Source organism: Hibiscus syriacus, unplaced genomic scaffold (genome assembly GCF_006381635.1).
Source record: "Hibiscus syriacus cultivar Baekdansim isolate YM2019G1 unplaced genomic scaffold, ASM638163v2 tig00110213_pilon, whole genome shotgun sequence".
NCBI lineage: Eukaryota > Viridiplantae > Streptophyta > Magnoliopsida > Malvales > Malvaceae > Hibiscus > Hibiscus syriacus.
The window spans coordinates 1,444,207-1,462,581 of record NW_024062630.1 but is presented as its reverse complement, the minus strand read 5'-3'; the positions used below and the strand labels follow the sequence as shown (position 1 = coordinate 1,462,581).

Here is an 18,375-nt window from a genome sequence, read left to right as displayed (position 1 = left end):
TCACTTGTAAATATAGTCATCTTCGTTTCCAAAAAAAAGTACTATCAAAGGTTTTTAAATTTCAAAATATATTTGATATTTATATTCAGAATATATTGAAAGAAGAAGCTCTATTCATTCATGTCTGTGAGATTTAATTAATACAATTATGATACACAAACAATAGTTGGAAAACATAATTCAACTGGCCGTCTTAGCTCAGCCGGTAGAGCGCGTGGCTTTTAACCACGTGGTCGTGGGTTCGATTCCCACAGACGGCGTTGTCTCTATTTTGGACTCTCGTGCTTCTAAACTCTAACCGCTCAACATCCATGTAAGCTAAATGGCTTCTTAGCTCAGCTAGCAAAGAGCGTGGCTTTTAACCACAGACGGCAAAATTAATTTTGATTGTTCCTCTCCTACTCGGAAAGGACTAATCTGTCCCTCATTACTCAACCCTTGACTCCATCAGCCACTTGTAATGAAAGCCGTGATCGGAAGTTTTATTATATTAATAATATAAGAAAAATATAACATCATAAAAATACAGAAAATGCATTCTTAAAAATAATGTTATATCAAAATTCAGATCTTCGAAAATTTAGGGACTTTAAGCATGTTTTACCTTTATAAAAAGTATCATTTATAAATTTATAATATTTCGATTATATGAATATAAATATAATATAAAAAATAGGATATTATAAAATGGTCTCTCGACTATAGGAAGGTATTTTATTGAGTCCTTTGACTATTAAAAATTATGAAATGGTTACCCGACTATTCATATATTTCAAGCTCGATCATTTCTCATTAAAAAATTAACAGTTGTTTGAGTTGAACATCAATATGCTTATTGATATAAGATAAAATCATATTTTAATAATGTCTACTGACATCAATGTTACTTTCAAGCACAAACTCAACGATATAATATTTCAAGCATTGGCTCGACAGTATAATATAAATAGAAAGTCGATCCACAAAATACAACTTAAATGATTATGATATCAGAGTTTATTATATCACAATCAACATGTTAACATCAAACCCATAAGAACAATAATTTTTAACAAAAATGAACGGGTTTGAAACATATGAATAATTAAATATCATTTTATATCTTTTTAATAGTCGAGAGACTCAACAAAGTGACATCTTATAGTCGTGAGAACAATTGTGTACTTTACCAAAATATATATATATATATATATATATATATATAAACATAACATAAATACATGTATATATCATTGAATGACACCTAAAAAAACTACATTAACATCTTAATCGGAATTATTTAAAATATTAACTATTTGGTTATTATGGAGTAATAAATGATTTTATAAAAAGTAAAGACTTAAATTGTACCTAATTAAAATATTAAAATTTAAATAGACGGATTAGAACTATAATTTAACCGAAATAAATATCCAAAATTACTCGAATAAGAATTTTATAAAAAAGACATTCCTAGCGTGGCCGTTAATTGGGACAACTCTTTAAGTTATATATTTGAAGCGTCACTGTAGATAAAATATTTTTTTAAAATCAATTTAATTTTTTATTATGTTGCTAAAAATATTGCTTTCTAATATATGACTGAAACTTTTCTATTATAAAAATAATAAAACGTTTTAAATTTACTTAATACACATGATTTACTTACACTAGTCCTAAAAGGATTGTGTTAAATAAAAGAAGTAACCTTATAAATCAAAAATAATTTATTAGATCACTAATAAACAAATCACACCAATTACACATTAAAACTACTACAACAAGAAAAGTATGCATGCATCGAATAGTAATGTAGCTCAACAAACACCACCGCTTTAAAAAAGAAGTCCTAATGCAAGAGCAACAAGGGAAGCAAACACCGTCGGTACGGAAGTTGTAGCATCTGAGGTCGGACTAGGTGCCGGAGCATAGACTGCTGTGACATTTTGGAACGTAAAAACGGCCACCAAAATAACCACCACGGCCCAAAATAAACTCATCCTCAATGCCTCCATTGTTGATGTTATCTTAGCAGATTGAAGATGTGAAGAGAGAGATTGGAAAAACAAAATGTTGGTCAGAACAAATGGAGAATAAGCAAGTTGGAGAGTGTATAAAATGAGATCCTATGTAGGTGATGGGGGCAAGAACAAATTTTTAGAGGGGTTACGGGCTGGCTGCCCAATATGACCGTTGGTTCAATCATAAGCATAAATGATTTTCTTGGCTGCCCGTCTGTTGGGACGGTGTGGCTGGCTGGCCTTAACCTTTAGGCGTCATTACAGCTGTCGCCAACGGTTTTCTTTAGTGGCCATTCTTTTCAGGTTCCCCTTAACTATCTTTTTCTCTGGGCAGGGTGAGCGGACAGCTCAAGTTTCTAAAAAGAAAAAAAAATAAACCTTTTATTTTCAAATTTGTGGCTATCTTATTCACCCATTTTTAAAAAAAAATAAAAGACATGCAAATAAAAAATTTATTCCATAAAGAACACATGCAACACTTGTATTAGTATTACAATTTTAAAACTATTATTGTTGTTCATCAGACTTTGAAACCCTCATAAAATCCACACAAAAAGTAATTTTAAAAGTGGGGGTTGGGTAGACAACCGTTATTGATGATAGTGAAAATTAAGGAGCACGAGAAACCTCTCTACGATGAAGATCAAAGTGGAGGGAAAATGAACAACAAAGAAAAAGAGAGAAAAAAATGGAAGGGGGTGAAAGACGATAGAAATGAGGGAATGAAAAATATATACATCTATATACGCGATCGCATTGTGCCAGATATTTCTTATCCTAAACCTGACTTCGACCCGACTCCGACACTCTCCTCCACAATCCACACAACCTGACCCAACATGAACTTGATTTTTTTAAATAACCCAATCCTATAGAATTAGATTGAATCGAAACCTATCGGGTTCAGGTCAAATTACCTTCCCTAAACATGAATATTAGAAAAAGGATTTGCAAAATGCTCTAAATACAACTTGGCTAAAAGGATGTACCAACAAAAAGCTGAATAAATATTCACGATAATCTATTTAACACAAATGTTTGCTGGAGTTCAACAGCTTGCATGCAAAAAACAGGGAAAATAAGTCATTAATTGAAATGCATTAAGTCTCAAGTTAGGGATAAGGGGCAGATAATCAAACTCCGACGACCCTCACCTATTTGAAAAAGATGGACCGTTGAAAAAGTACCGGTATGAAACTGATGTAGAAGCAGGAACAGGCTTAGCATCATGACGACGATACCTCTGGTTGTATTCTGCTAAAGCATTGGAAGCATACATCGGATTCAATCCGTCTACTTGATTGTTTTCTCTCATCCTCAATCGATCAGTCTCATTCGGGTGTGCCTCCCTGTTTGAATGTGGCAGGTAAGAGTCAAATGATGAAGCACCATAGTAGCGACTATAATAAGGATCTGTAGCATAAGGATCCAAAGTAGAAGCACCAGCAAGAGATGTATTTGCAGTTGCTGCGGAAACAGTTAATTGCATTTCTTGTGTAGCACCCAAATCATAAGTCTTATACTCTCTCTTAGTACAGTAAAGAGGATCAGAGGGAATTATCTCTCTTTGCATAGGCATGGATTCCCTGTATACGACATCCTGTTGGTGTAGAGGCAGCTCTTTATAATCTCTATGGTAAGATCCTAATCTAGGAGCCATAGGAGTTTGAAAACTTAAGTTTCTTCTCTCTCCCCGAAAACCATAAGCCCCATAATCATTCTCATTAAGGTATAAATCACGAAGAATGACCTCTCTCCGAGTAGATGGCAACTCTCCATATGCAATTTGCCTATCCCTTTCATGAGATAAAACAGGATAACTTCTAGTACTGATATATGCATAAGGGTCTCTAGCAGATGCTTCTCTGTATGAAGGGACCCTTGCTTCTCTTGGTCTATCATGCGCTTCCCCATTTTCAGGGTGCTCAAAGATTCGAGCCACTGCTCTTGATGGAGGAGAGTGGACAGGCAGGGCAGTTGAATGAACTGCAGCAGGTCGGAACAGTTTAGTGAGTTTCCGAACCTGAAAGGGAAAATTCAGGTGTGGTTAATGCCAAAATATTAAAGGATCAACACCTAACTTCCATGTAAGAAAATTACTCCTTACTTGTCTAGCAGTAAGTTCAATTTTGAATTTGTTGTTTTTGTTATAATTTTCCTTGATTGCCTTCTTGAAAATGCTCTCCGCCAGAGGAAAGCAATCAACATGGATACTGAACCGCACCTGAAATAGATGTCATTGGTACATGAATCTAATCTCTTAGGAAAGGATGAAGAAGAGTTGTAAACTTGTAACTAATGAGGGCTGTAACAAAATGGTACACCTGAGCGGGGAAAGCTCCACCAAAAGCCTCAGGCTCAAGTTTAATGCCACCAGAAGAGGATGCCTTATATACCCCATACATAAGCTTGAGATCATAATCATAGAGAAAAAGCTTAAACCCTCGTCTGATACCCAACACAAGATCTTTTTTATCATTTGATACCCCCATTACACGGTATCGGAAACATTCGGGCTTGGTCTTTGCATTGCACAGAAATATTAGACCATCAATCTTTTCTTTCATTTTATTTTCTTGTTGCATTCCCTTACCATCACTCTTTTCTTTAGTCCTAAAATTCTTCTCCGAACTCCTGTGCTTTTCCATCTGCACATTCCATTTTCTATTCCTCTTGCCTCTCTGCTTTTCTTCATTCTTCCAGTTTTTATTCAAAAGACCAGCCCCCCTCCCCCTTCTTCGTATTTTGTTACTTCCACTTGACTTACTACTCTTTTCCTTGCCACCTGACTGATATGTATTTTCTTCCTTCTTTTGGATCTGCTTGCCATTCTCTACATTCACCATACTGCTGGTAGCACTCTTTTGTGGGTTTTCTTCCCTTGTTTTCTGCTTCTTAGCATCATTTTCAGTTAGTTTGCTGCTTTCTGATATACTCTTGTTTTTCTTCTTTCGCTTTCTCCTCTGAACCTCAGAAGTATCAATGGAGTTTCTTGTCTTCAAGAAATTCTTGGCTATTGACTTTGCAATGTCAAATTTCGCCTTTGATAAATCTTCTGCAACATTGTCACCTTTATTTTTGTTATTTTCTTGTTCCATGGTCTAGGGCTCACAGAGTGATAGGAGCCAGTTGTATTCCTGGTCAAATTAGCAGTCAAGCAGATAAGATTTCAAACCAGGGCAGGACCGGGTACATATCTATGTGCTTGTGAGAGAAACAGCGAGAGAAAGAGAGCAGTTAGGGGATGTCAAAAAGAAAATATGGAATAAACCATTTTTTTATTATAAAAAAGTAGAGTAAAAACTAGAAACATTTAAGCAAGGAACTTCTTGCTCCCAGCAGTGGAGCTTGATTCTAAGATAGGCTCCAAAGCAGACACAAACTTAGTATGTCCACAAAACAGCCACAGTGTAATCACCAACAGAATCCATATTGAATAAAAAAGAATATTGATTTACTAAACTCATGCCTTGCACCAATCGAAGTTATGAACTTCCTCCTAATTGTCTATACCAGAGCAGAGAAAATGAATTTGTGAAGTTACAAGTTGGATTTGGAATAAGATGAAGAAACTATCACCAAGAATGAAGTTCTCCCTTCTTTTCTCCTACTTAGAAACATACGTGCAGGAAACTTTGTTGTCCCTCGTAGTGGAGGTGCATGATTTATATAATTGGCTCCAAAGCAGACATGATAACATAGAATGTCCCCAAACACCTTCATTATATTCACCAGTAGAATCCATATCGAATCAAACTTGTATCAATTTTCTACAACTTCTCCTCAGTCATGCATTTGTATCAATCGAAGTCTAGAACTTCCAAATATCAATAAGCAAATGAATAAAGTTATAAGTTGCACTAGGAAAAGGATAAGAAAATATCACCAAAAAAGAGAAAGCTCTCCCTTCTTATCTCCTACTTAGAACTTAGAAGAAGCATAACTGCAGCTTGAAGTTTCTCCACTTTCTTTTTCAGCAATAGCCATTAACCAAGGATATAAAAGAGAGCAGCAATAGCGTAGAATAGCATGTCATCTCATTTAACTCTTTTCTTCCCTTCCAACATTTTTTCAGAATTCTAATAAACATTCTCAATTTCAGTTCCAAGTAGCTCATTTTCAACCTAAATGTCAGATTCGAAAATTAAGAACTTCCTAATCATCAATACCAAAGCAAAGCAATATAAATTTGTAAAGCTTTAAGTTGGATTTGAAGCAGGATAGAAAACATCACGAAAAAGGAGATTTTTCCCTTCTTTTCTCATACATAGAACTTAGAAGAATCTTAACTGCAAACCTTTTAAGTTTCTCAACTTTCTCTGTCACCAAACATCACAATATACAGGGACATAAAAGAAAGTAACAACGGTGTAGAACCATCTCATTTAACTCTTTTCTTCCTTTCCACCAATTACCCGAAATCTACTAAGAATTCTGAATTTCTAAATAACTCATTTTTCATTCTAAATGAATTCCTCAATACCCGAAAACTTAAGAACCTTCTAATCCATAATACCAAAGCAATGGAATACAACTTTGTAAAGTTATAGTTAGAACAGGAATAGGAGGAATGAAGAAAACATTGCCAAAGAGGAGAGAGAGCAGTTTCACCCTTCTTTTTCTCCAATTTGGGTCTTAGAAGAAACTTAACGCAGAAATTGAAGTCCCTCAACTTCCTCTCTCTCTCTCTCTCTCTCTCTCTCTCTCTCTCTCTCTCTCTCTCTCTCTCTCTCTCTCTCAGACACATTATCCACAAATCTACAGAAAAGAATCTCAAATTCAATTCCAAATAACTCATTTTCATTGCAAAATGCCTTCTTCAATGCCCCTAGAAAGGCAAAGGCAAAGCTTATCGTTAATACATTTCGTTTCATTGAACATATATCTAATTAGATCCTCAACACTTTTTTTAGAGACTAATATTTTTTTGGAGAGAAAAGAAACAACAGAAACACATCAAAACCAACCTTTCCAAAATTATAAAAGAAAACCAGAAAACAAAAATATTTCAAAAAAAAAACCCCTAACTTACCTCCGCCGTTCTCCGCAACCAAACATAAATAACATAATGAAATTACATTACAAAAAATGAAAATAAAAAGGAAAGAAAAAAACCTGCTATGAAGCCTGACTACACAAACATGCTATGGGTTCTGAATTCGAGAAAGTGAAATCTTCTGAAGCATATGGGAAAAATTTGCCTTTTAAAGAAATCGAATCCCCTTTCGGTTCTCTTTTTTAATTAAATCCAATTTTTAACAGATTTTACTATAATACCCTTTTGTGTCTTGCACCACCTATATTATAAAAAGATAAACAATCAAACTAAATTAAGAATGAAACTTTTAAATACTAAGATGAAAAAATTGAGTAAACTCGCAAGCTTAAAGTATTAAGCCTTAGATATCTGGATCAAAAGTCGACTCGCAAATAAAATTAAAATTTTATTAGAGCAAAACCAAGTGCAAATATCTCATTTAGAAACTAAGTTATTATTGTTGATTGTAACTATTTACCAAGAAAAAAAACTGGGTTTGATTTTCATACTCAGACTACAAGCGTGATTATTTATGCACAAATTTAAGCTCCAACTAAAATCAAATTGATTTTGAAGTTTCTCCAAGAAAAAACCCTAATAATTTGAAGTTTATGATCCAAATTGGTATAAGATTAAAATGTTCATAGTAAAAAAAGAAGACAAATACAACAGTCAAGCATGTTCACACGCTAAAACAACAGAGAATATCTTTCAAAAGGTTTGAGTAAAGAGAGTAAAGTTCAAAAATTGAAATCAAATTACTCAATCAAGATAAACTTTAATATCAATTCCATTATCAATGAGGGATTGAACCACGGCTCTGATTTTGCCTTCAAATTTGTCTCTCTCCCTGGGAGTATAAGAAGCTGTATACACATCGGCTTCTCTCGCTCTCTCAGCTAATATCTGTCCGATCGCCAAGCAAGCCGGAATGTCCGATCTGGATCTTAGTACTGCTTTAATGTCTTTCGAGTTTGTGCCTGCAACTGCAACTTGTTTACTTGTTACCCTATGTGTAAGTGAAGCGGAAACAAAGCGCTTCGAGATGAAGACATCGAGTGTAAAAGGTTCCATGTAGGCTTCGGTCCGCTGTTTAAATGAGACATGCTTGTTCGGATTCTTTGACTTTTTCTCCTTCTGATAAGTGTATGGCCTGCTATTTTCATCATCAAGAAAATCTTCCACCCCAAAGAAACTTCTTGGTGAACAATGAACCTGTTCAAGAGAAAATGTTCTATAAAGTTAGCAACTATGAACTTCACAACCTAGAATCTTTTTGGGGGGCAAGGTGCACTTGATTACATGCATGTCTAGTGCCTAAATGTACTATTTTCCAGAGTGATAGGTGCAAAAATAGTCCGCTCCGATTAAATTTCTCTACAGTTTCTTTTTCTTTTAGTTTTTTTCATATTGTACCTTTACTACTAAAAAAGATATAATATCAAACTCTATACTTCTCAATATTTGAGCATTCAACAACAAACATGAGACCGTAAGAAAATCATGAATATTGGTCAATGAAAAGAAAAGAAAATTTTGCATGTTTTATACATATATGCGCATGAGCACACACATACAAACAAAAACACAAACAAGATATTGCACCTTCAAGAAGTGAATTTTTTTTTTAACTCATTGCATCTCGGGCAATATAAGGTTTTTAGTACCCTTAACAAACCTACTTAGCATAGATTGATAACAAGATATGGATGAGGTTTGCCGCAAATAAATGTATGTATGCATGCAGATTCAGCAAAAACAGAAATAAGAAGAAAGGATTGAAGATGATATTCTTATAAAAAAATAACATCTTCTAACTAGATTTACACGACTTACTTTCAATTAATATATCAAATAAATGAAGAATGAACAGCTTATGTACATTCACTCACTCATCTTTACAGTTTTCTTCTCGACCATTTTCAGACCCCTATGCAGGCCAAAGTTTCACTTTATGTTTCCCAATGGTCAATGCTACGATAAGTTCTAACCTCTCCATTCATTTGGAACATTGATAGCAATTAACTTGCAAGATGATTCTGAAATTATATATGGTTATAAGTATTGAAAGTTGAAAAACCAAACTTAAGAACTCTCAACTAACTGACATTTCTGGGATAATGAACTAACTCTGGGTTCGTGACACATATCAGCCCTAACTAGAACTTGTCAATACTTCCACATCAGTCAGTCATTTGGACCTCCACCAAGCTTTCTTCTGGTCACAACCTAGGATCGGGTCCATGTGTAGTGACAATTGCCTCATTAAAACTTGCTTTATTTACAGCTCCAGTGAGTTTCCTTAACCAAGCCACTGCTGAGTCACTGGCTCATTCTTCAACATGCATGAAGTCATACCCCTGAGCTCCTCCAGCCTGAAAGAATATGATTTCATGTTCTATTTCACTTCCCACAGGGTTCTTTCCGCCCTTCTCTTATGGTACTACCACACTATCAGTTCTGTGTTCTAATTCACTCCCCACAGGGTTTTTTCCACCCTTCTTTTATGGTACTATTTCACTATCGTTCACAGAGGAGTATTTAGCCTTATTTCACTTAAAATTCACCAATTTAATTCTTTTATTCATCATGCCCATAAAGGAGCTACCAAAGTAAGTTACAAAGCAAGATTTTTCATGTTTCTATGTACTTTATTTCTGAAAGATCTAACAATGAACACAATATCTGGACACCAAGGATTAATGGGTTTGGTTTCCATTGATAAATTCCGAAGGAGAAATGAATTGGGTATATCCATAAAAACTAACATAAAATTTCAAAGAAAAAAAATACCTGTCCAGCATGAAAGTATCTCGAGGGCGAGTACAAGCAAGGCAACAAAAGTTTATCACCAGAATATGAAACTACCCTTTGGCTCAAAACTTTCCTTATTACTTGCTTCAACATCTTACAAAAAAAACACCCTGAAAATCAGGAAAAAAAATGTAAGAAAATACAACTTCGCAGAGTGTACAAAGAAGCATTATAGCAAACACTTAGAGTGCATTGTTAAAAGTACAGTATATAGACTAAAACGGCGAGTCTTGCACGAAACGTTGCAAAAAAATGAAAAAAAATATTGTCGATTATGAAGTAAAATTGAGTGGTATTTCTGGTAGAATAAATGAAGGGAGATCAAGAACTAAAGAAACGAGAGAGGTAAACCTGGCGCAAATGACTAAGGCGAAACTGGGAACAAACTAAGAAAGCTAAAATGAGCCAAATTCCGCTGTTAATAACTTGGCTTCGAGTAGAAATATAGATACTAGAAAATTAAAATAAATAATAAACAAATTCCGACTTGGAGCGTTTGGTCTGGCGGTTTGATTTTCGCTTAAGGTGCGAGAGTTTCCGAGTTCAATTCTATGATTGCCCCCTATTTATTTGTTTGTTGTTTCGTTCAATTCTGAATGTTATTGATACTTGTACCATATACATTAAATTTTTAAACAATAAATAAATATTATTTATATAAAAATATAAATTTTTAAAAAATAAATATATAAATAATTATTGGTGCAATTGTAAAATGTGTGCAAGATAAAAGTTTTGATTGTGTTAAAAAATTCCAATAAATAATTTATATTTATTTAAATTTACAAAAGAATGAAAAAAAACATTTCTATAAAATATTTATTATATTTAAAAGCCGGGCTGTTGATAACTTCTAAATGAATTTATATTCAAATTGAATCGTAACACAAAATTAATTTAAAAATTTAATGAGTATAAATTACAATTTATAAGGATAAGATTTTCAAAAGTAAGAAATTCATTAAATTCTCGATCAATTAAATTGACTCGAGTCCTGAATGGTAACAATGTTCTCAGCGTAATCCAATACATCAGAACTCTGCCATAATAATCTCCCGCATGAACTCTTTAGGTGCTGCAAAACGGAATAAAGGAAAACATATCATGAACACTGACAGTAATTGCAGCTCTAACTCTCCAGTATTAAGAAGTAACTTAGAGGAGAGTGAGGAGATACCTTGTCGATCAGTGAAGAGACTGAACTGAGCCATAGCTTGTCTGAGGAACATTTCAACTCCACTCACAGTGATTGCCCCAGCAGCCTCCGCTTCTTTCAATAATCTTGTTTTTCTAGGTGTATAAACAGCATCAAAGACCAACTCATAATCCTCCAAAGTTTCCTGGGAAAAAAGAAAGAAAATAATTTCAGTAATGAAACAAGATTGAATTGTGTTCTTCAGAAAAGAGTTTGAAATTTATTGTAGCTGTTACGGAAGTAGGAAACCTCAGCCACAGGAATGCGCTGATCTGTTATTGGATGCATTCCGAGCGGTGTTGCATTCGCAAGGATCGCTCCTTTCTCTGGCCGGAAATTAACAACCTGTTCAAAAGCTTGAGCTTCACCTGAGACGGCAGAAGCAAGAGACTTTGCTCTTTCTTTTTCCACAAGAAATGAGAATTGTAAGAAAAAGATTCAGAATCTTTGGATCATAATTGACAATCATATCAGCAAACAGGGAGCATTGCCTGTTTAAGAGTTGCAGATTGTATACCAAAATCAATGTCGAAAATGACTATTCGAGCTCCTCGACTTTTAGCACCAAAAGCCAATGCTCTTCCAGCACCTCCAGCACCGACTAGCACAAAGAGTTTCCCAGATATTGGCGTACCTAAAGAAGATTGTTTAAAAGCAAAGAAGTGCTAGAAATTCAGCATCTAGAATGGACTAATGATTAATCAACACAATAAACATCGGCGGCAACATGATAGGAATTTGTTTCTAATCAATGTAAGGTACCTTTTAGAGCATCCTCAATTGAAGTTATTGCAGCTTCGCAATCGGTATTATAACCGATCAGCTTCCCATCACAAGGCCTCCTTATAATAGTATTGACAGCACCTATAGACTGATGATGAATGTAAAGAAAACTTCATTACACAACAAGCAGATACAGCCAGTTATATATATTAGGAAACCGAAACATCAAGAATTATATATAAAAGAGAAGTTGTAGAATCGCCTGTATAAGAAACAAGTATATGTATCAATATATACTGTTTTGAGTGTTATAGTCCTTTAGTTCTGGTTTCCCATTACAAAATGTGCTGTTTGATGATGCGATTCCAGGTAGGAAAATATGAGTTTTAGAATAGGGTAAGATGAACATTTACTTCAAAACTTAAAAACACTTTAGAACAATTTGCAAGAAAAATTTGCAGAAGTATGCACAATTAAAAACCTGCATCTATTTATTTAATGTTTTTATTTACTTTTTCCCAGTGATCAAAAATTAGATCCTGAACTTATAAATTATAAAAAATGCATCAAAAATGGAATATAGCACAAAAACAACAGACTTTAACAAATAAACGGGAAACTATAATTTCTAAAGTGTATGATTATAGTCAACCTCTGCAAGTGGATGAACTTCATCACAGAACTCAACTACAGCTTCCTTGTATGGAAACCCGACACTGCATTTCATGGAAATGACAAAGTCGAAGTTACGTTTGGAGAATATATGAAAACACCGACTAAAATGTGTTTGAATGGCTAAAAAGAAACTAACCTGATTTGATCTACCAAAGATAAAATTCTATCACCTATGAGAATGAACTTGTCAAATGACATACCTAAAACCGGCAAAATCAGCACTGGAATAGGTTCTAAAAAACTCCTTGAGATTATCAACAAATAATGGGACATAAACTCCATTGAAGTTCTCATGTCTGAAGGTAGGATTATGCAGTATAGGGCCCTTGCTATGGCTAACAGGTTTAGAAACAAGTCCTAAAACTTTAGTTTCTGAATTCACAGAGTCAAGATTATAAGTGTGCTTAACACTCTGTAAAGAAGGGATGCCGGGAATTGAATATCCATCGATGGATCCATAGGCTAAAAAGCCACCAAATTTTGGGCACAACAGTTGGCTTATGAGACCTCTTTCCTCTATAGAGTATGCAATTACTGGCACCTGCAGATAAATATAATCTAATAATGTTATACCTCAGGAACAACGGGTACCCCGATCATGTTCGAAAGGAAAGGCCATAGAATTAGTGACAGTCTATACAACTGCTCTGAACATGTTCGAAGCAAAAGACCATAAGAGTTTGAATTTCTTACTTGGCAGTGAGAAAGCAGATGAAAAATCCTTGCTATCTCGGTAATATCAGTTACATTCACAACCACCTTGACAATATCGGCTCCCAAAGCTCGCATGGTGGAAGCAAGATTACTTAACTCTTCTTCCGAAGGGGTCGTAACGGTAATGTGACATGAAACAATAAATTTTGTAGCACTCTGAGTCTGATTCTTCATTTTCAGTTCCCTGATCAGATCAGAAGCAACCTGGACAATCACATGAGATGCAAGTCAGATTAAAACTGAAAAGAACTTTCAAGGGAACAAGGTGGTCGATTAAAATCCCCTATGACGGATTTCACCCGAGACACTTCATTTTTCTCATTCTGCACTAATTTTGACATGAGTATGTGAGTCTCATTTCGAGTCCAAGTTGCATAGCCTATGACAATCAGATCTTCATGAACCAAAATGTTATTTAAAATATTAAAAGATGGTAGAAAATAAATCACCAAATTGCAGAAAGATTGAGAGAATCTAGAAAGATACAGCAGAAGATACAATAATCCAGAAACGGAATAGTTTGGAAACAAAAATTCAGACAAGAAACTACAGAAATTTAAAAGGGTACCTTGAGTTCAAAATCAACATAATCAGCTCCCATTTCTGCAGCTAAACGAAGTACTTCCAGTCGGGAGTGCTCATCGCCTTCATACCGACCACCTTCACATTTAGGCCTGAACAAAAGGGCTCATCTTAGAAATTATATACGTGTCAAATCGAGTGACGAATATCGGTATGTTCAATTTTTCTCTCTTCAAATAATCTTACAAGGATGTAGGGGAATATTCAGTTTTTTTATTTAAAAAGTTATAATTTTGATATTTTTAACTAAATAATTGATTATTATGGAAGCTAAATATGAAAAAAATTGATTAGATTATATTATTTTTTTCATTTAAGTGTAATTTTTTTTTCAGTCAAATCAAATATTTAACGATAAAAATGTTATTATTTAAGTATTTCGGTTACAACGTATGTAAAAAAAATTCGTTAAATGACATGTGTCACATTTATGTAATTTTAAATATTTTATTTTAAAAAATAAAATAAAATATTATTATATTTTTAAAAAAATCCTAATTTATCTAAAATAATACAAAGAAAAACCCTTAAAATCAATAATATATTCCTACAGTTACCACTACCGCCGAACATCTATCCACTCATCGTCGAACTATTACTGTCGGCCATCCTCTACCGTCGTCCCAATATCACATGTCTTTAATACCTAATTAAAACTATAATCCCCTAATCGGTTGTTCAGTAACCCCCTCCCCGTTGTTGCGATAATTGAAACCCTCTTGAAAACCATCAATACTTGTGTGCGTTCTATTAGAGGATTTAAAACCCACTGCAGCCAATGGAAATTGGTAAGCAATATAGTAATTTAGGGATGTAAAAAATTAGGGTTTATAGATTTAGACATTTAGACTTTTAGGAGATTGAGGCAATGAGGAAAGGAATGATTAGCATTGAGGGTTTGTCGACGAGTGGATAGACGGTCGACGATGACGGCGCCAAAAATAACCATTGATTGGAATTGATGATTTAGAATTAAAGTTTTTATTATTTTTTGAGATTTTAGAGAAACTTTAGTTTTTTATAAATTAATAATATTTTAAAAGTTTAAAAAAATAAAGTTCAAAAAGATTATAAATGTGTCAAATGTCATATTTTGAGTGTTTGATGATATTTTTTAAATGATCATAAAATAATAATGTTTGTAACGTTGACACTTGAATTGATCGAAATATTTTAGATATTTAAACAAAAAATAAGTATAGTTTAGACAATTTATTATCATATAATAATCCAACCTTAAATATTATTATTTTTAAAATATTCATAAATTTAAGTATCTACTATTTTAAAAAGTAAATATATCTCACATCCTTATAAAGGAAAAATACAATAATGACGGGCGTGAAATATTAATATCTTTTTGTGCAAATATAATTTTCGGTTCCTAAGTTTGACATTTATGTATAATGTAGTACTTAACTTTTTTCTTTGAGTAATTGGGTAATTCAATTATGTAATTAAATATTTATTTTTAATTTTTTTGAGATAATTAGATCTCTAATATTTAAAAAAAATTACACGTATTCATATTATAATTTTAACGTTTAATTTTTTAATTTATAACATATATTTTTATATTAGTTATGAACACTTATAATTAAAAAAAATCTGTTGGTACCGAAAAAAGTTAAAACTTAATTGCACTGATAAAAAAATTAGGTACGTGATTACATGAAACAAAAATTGAATACTTATAGAACCGAGGAGTAAGTTATTCTTGCAATCAAACACATTATTAGTACTCACTTAAGTAGCATAAACATTAATAGATTAGATACTAATTTAGATTTATGTAACAATTGGGTATAGTCTGATTTTGTTGTTCATAGTTTACCCTTGATCTTGTTTCCATTGATTAGATTGATTCTTTTGTAGCAGTTTCTGCTTCTTTTGGATAATAAAATCTTATTTATCCAAAAAAAAAATTGAGTACAATATTATATATAATTATCACAATTAGGTAACCAAAAATTATATTTTATACCTATTTTTATGAGAATGCTTAGAAGAAGAAAAATTTGACCTATAAAATGAGAGAAAACAAGGGGTTTTATCAACCCACGACTCTTCGTTATTATCCCATTGTCGTTCAAAAAAAAAACTTATATTGGATATATCATTATAGTTTCCATCTCTATTATAGTATTATCTCCACCAAGAGTTTTCCTATAAAATAACAGCAAAATTCACCAAACAAACAAACAAGGACAGAGAGATTGAAATGGTTACCGGTAAACGACAACGACCGGCAAAGGTTTATTTTCGAGGATGATTGGAAGGTAGCGGCGAGGCTGGAAGTCGTTGATATGATCCAACCTGATCTCGACGAGCTGCGCGCCTTCGGCTTTCGCCTGCTTCATTTCTTCAACCATTTGCTCTGCTGATTCCGCCATTAATGGGGCGCATATCATTGTTGAATTTTTCACGAGTCCCATTTTCTGCAGCAGATCGGGAAAACACGGCCTAAATGTTGATGGAAACCAACAATCTAAATTTGTTGATTATATATACAAATACGCTGTGCGTTAAAGGTAATTTTGACAAGGACGGCGCGGCTGATGTAACAAGTCAAAGCGTCTTTTGATTTGAATTTTAACATAGAGAATTTGGATTCCAACATTTACTTACGTGTAAAGTATATAAAACTAATAGAGTACAAAAAAATATTATTTCATTATTATTTTATTTTATTAAAATAAAATAAAATAATAAAAGTTAAATTAATTTAAATTCAAATTTTAATAACTTTCATTTTTTCAATGAAAAGTTACTTTATAGATATAACAAATGTAAAGATTCTGTTTTAAAGCAATATGATTGATTAATGCGGTACAACTATACAAGGTCAAGTTGTAGTTTTGATTTTTAATATTAGAAAAAAAATCCTTTTTTTATTAAATCTAAATTGTATATTACGCACGAACTAAGTGACCTCCATTGTAAAGAAATTATTATTATTTCTTGAGAATCCGAGTTCGACTACTATAGATACTAGGAGTGTGAACGTTTAATGTTGAGAGGTTGAAAGTTATCTTTGAACAGATACTACATTTTACTTACCCCAGATTAATAAAAAAAATTATATATTCCTTAACCACAGCAAAATATAACTATAATTTTAGTTTTTGTTATAATAAAAACTTCCCCTTTTAATTTAATCTCTTAACATTATTCAAGATGATTAATTTAAAATAATATTATAAAATAATTATATAATTTTAGATGATGATTAATTTATTAAATAATATTATCAATCTTAGTTATCTGAAAAATAATATAAAATATATATGTGTATCGTATTGACTTAGAGAGAGTAATTTAAATTGAAAATAATCAGTATTATAATATTATAAATAATTACAATTAAATTCGGATATTAATTTAAATAAATACATTTGCTTCTACCCAATTCGAATTTCATAAACTTCACTCGATTCAAAAAAATTTAGATAAACTTTAAATATAAATAATAATCTTCAACTCGACAAACTCAATTTTTTCATTTGAATCAACTCGATCTAATATTTACCCTTAATAAAGTTGGTGTACCAATTTCTAATAAAAACAAAGCTAACACAAATATGTGGATTAGGTTTGACGGGGTGTTCATCCAAGTTGCAAAGCAAAGCAAAACCAACATAAAACATTGCTTGGCAACTTGACATGCTATTAAATAAAACATCCACTAAAATCCATTTATGTACTTGACAAGAAAAATATAATAAAGTAGATATAGGAATTAGGGAAAACAAATAGTGTGGTTGATGATAAATAGTAGAAGCTATTAGGTAAGGTTTTTATCCAAAAAGAAAAATTATGTTTCTTAAAATATTAATTAAACTTTAATCAAATCGAGCTTAAATAATCTATCTCTATCGTATCATTTTCAGCCAGACGTTTAAATGACATCCATGATCCACCACGGGCAGTGTGTTTTTTTGTTTGTTTGATTTTTTGCTTTGGTTGGTTGGTGAGAAATGGAACATACGGTCGGTGGGAAATAAAATATATAAAATAAATCAGGTTATAAATTAATTTGTAAAACATATTGTAACGCACGTTCTAAATCAAGTGGATGTTCTTTCAATATGAAAGAGTTTGTAAATGGTACGTAATTGATTAATATAGATGAATTATAAACAATAAATGATTATGTATAAATAAATTATAAAGATTAGGAGACATGTATACATGCATTAACATGGATAGATCGAAAGAGTATTGGAAAGGTGATCATCTTTCTTAAAAAAATTATAAATTGTATTTTCAATTGATAGACTGTTTTAACGGCAAAAATGCCCAAATAAAGCTACTGGGAATGTTTAATTCCCAGTTTAAGGATGTTAGTCCATTATTTCCCCAAATGGGGTGAATGTTACAGGGTTGGATGCATTGCTTTGGATCTCTCGGCGTCTTCACATTCGTTCAAGGATCTCTCGGCATCTTTAACACAAAATTTTCCTGCAGGTGGATCTCTCGGCGTCTTCCATGCAGGGAATGCTGCAAGGCTTCCTCGTACGATAAAGCTTCAGCGAAACCAGTAGGGAGAACCGATGACAGTAGCAGAAAACCCCCATGCAAGCTTCTAGGTGGTTGGGTCTTGATAAAAGCTGGTTTGAACGGTGAAGCAATGG

The 18,375-nt window shown here is 33.0% G+C and overlaps 3 protein-coding genes and 1 non-coding gene across 6 annotated transcripts; 1 reads left to right on the top strand and 3 right to left on the bottom strand.

Annotated features, from left to right (window-relative positions):
* The first annotated feature begins 187 nt into the window (after nucleotides 1–187).
* TRNAK-UUU lies at nucleotides 188–260 on the top strand. Its single transcript has one exon. It is a non-coding gene; the product is annotated as a tRNA-Lys (tRNA).
* A 2,743-nt stretch (nucleotides 261–3,003) lies between these two features.
* LOC120113871 lies at nucleotides 3,004–7,197 on the bottom strand. 2 transcript variants are annotated; one of them, XM_039134927.1, is made up of 4 exons: nucleotides 7,116–7,197; nucleotides 4,325–5,137; nucleotides 4,108–4,224; nucleotides 3,004–4,023 (listed from the first exon to the last, which is right to left on the bottom strand). In XM_039134927.1, the coding sequence occupies exons 2-4, from the start codon at nucleotides 5,096–5,098 to the stop codon at nucleotides 3,151–3,153; spliced, it is 1,764 nt and encodes a 587-aa protein (XP_038990858.1). In that variant the 5' UTR covers nucleotides 5,099–5,137; nucleotides 7,116–7,197; the 3' UTR covers nucleotides 3,004–3,150. The 2 variants fall into 2 exon arrangements, with proteins under 2 accessions (XP_038990858.1, XP_038990859.1); XM_039134928.1 differs by lacking the exon at nucleotides 7,116–7,197 and having other exon boundaries at nucleotides 4,325–5,224.
* Nucleotides 7,198–7,719: 522 nt separating this feature from the next.
* LOC120113875 lies at nucleotides 7,720–10,298 on the bottom strand. 2 transcript variants are annotated; one of them, XM_039134932.1, is made up of 3 exons: nucleotides 10,204–10,298; nucleotides 9,832–9,962; nucleotides 7,720–8,253 (listed from the first exon to the last, which is right to left on the bottom strand). In XM_039134932.1, the coding sequence occupies exons 2-3, from the start codon at nucleotides 9,943–9,945 to the stop codon at nucleotides 7,801–7,803; spliced, it is 567 nt and encodes a 188-aa protein (XP_038990863.1). In that variant the 5' UTR covers nucleotides 9,946–9,962; nucleotides 10,204–10,298; the 3' UTR covers nucleotides 7,720–7,800. The 2 variants fall into 2 exon arrangements, with proteins under 2 accessions (XP_038990863.1, XP_038990862.1); XM_039134931.1 differs by having other exon boundaries at nucleotides 10,148–10,227.
* Nucleotides 10,299–10,822: 524 nt separating this feature from the next.
* On the bottom strand, nucleotides 10,823–16,210 carry LOC120113872 (bifunctional 3-dehydroquinate dehydratase/shikimate dehydrogenase, chloroplastic-like). The gene is made up of 10 exons (XM_039134929.1): nucleotides 15,971–16,210; nucleotides 13,728–13,833; nucleotides 13,139–13,363; nucleotides 12,646–12,986; nucleotides 12,423–12,486; nucleotides 11,810–11,918; nucleotides 11,565–11,681; nucleotides 11,297–11,448; nucleotides 11,030–11,192; nucleotides 10,823–10,927 (listed from the first exon to the last, which is right to left on the bottom strand). Exons 1-10 carry the CDS (start codon nucleotides 16,174–16,176, stop codon nucleotides 10,884–10,886), a joined length of 1,527 nt encoding a protein of 508 aa, XP_038990860.1. The 5' UTR covers nucleotides 16,177–16,210; the 3' UTR covers nucleotides 10,823–10,883.
* Nucleotides 16,211–18,375: the final 2,165 nt, after the last annotated feature.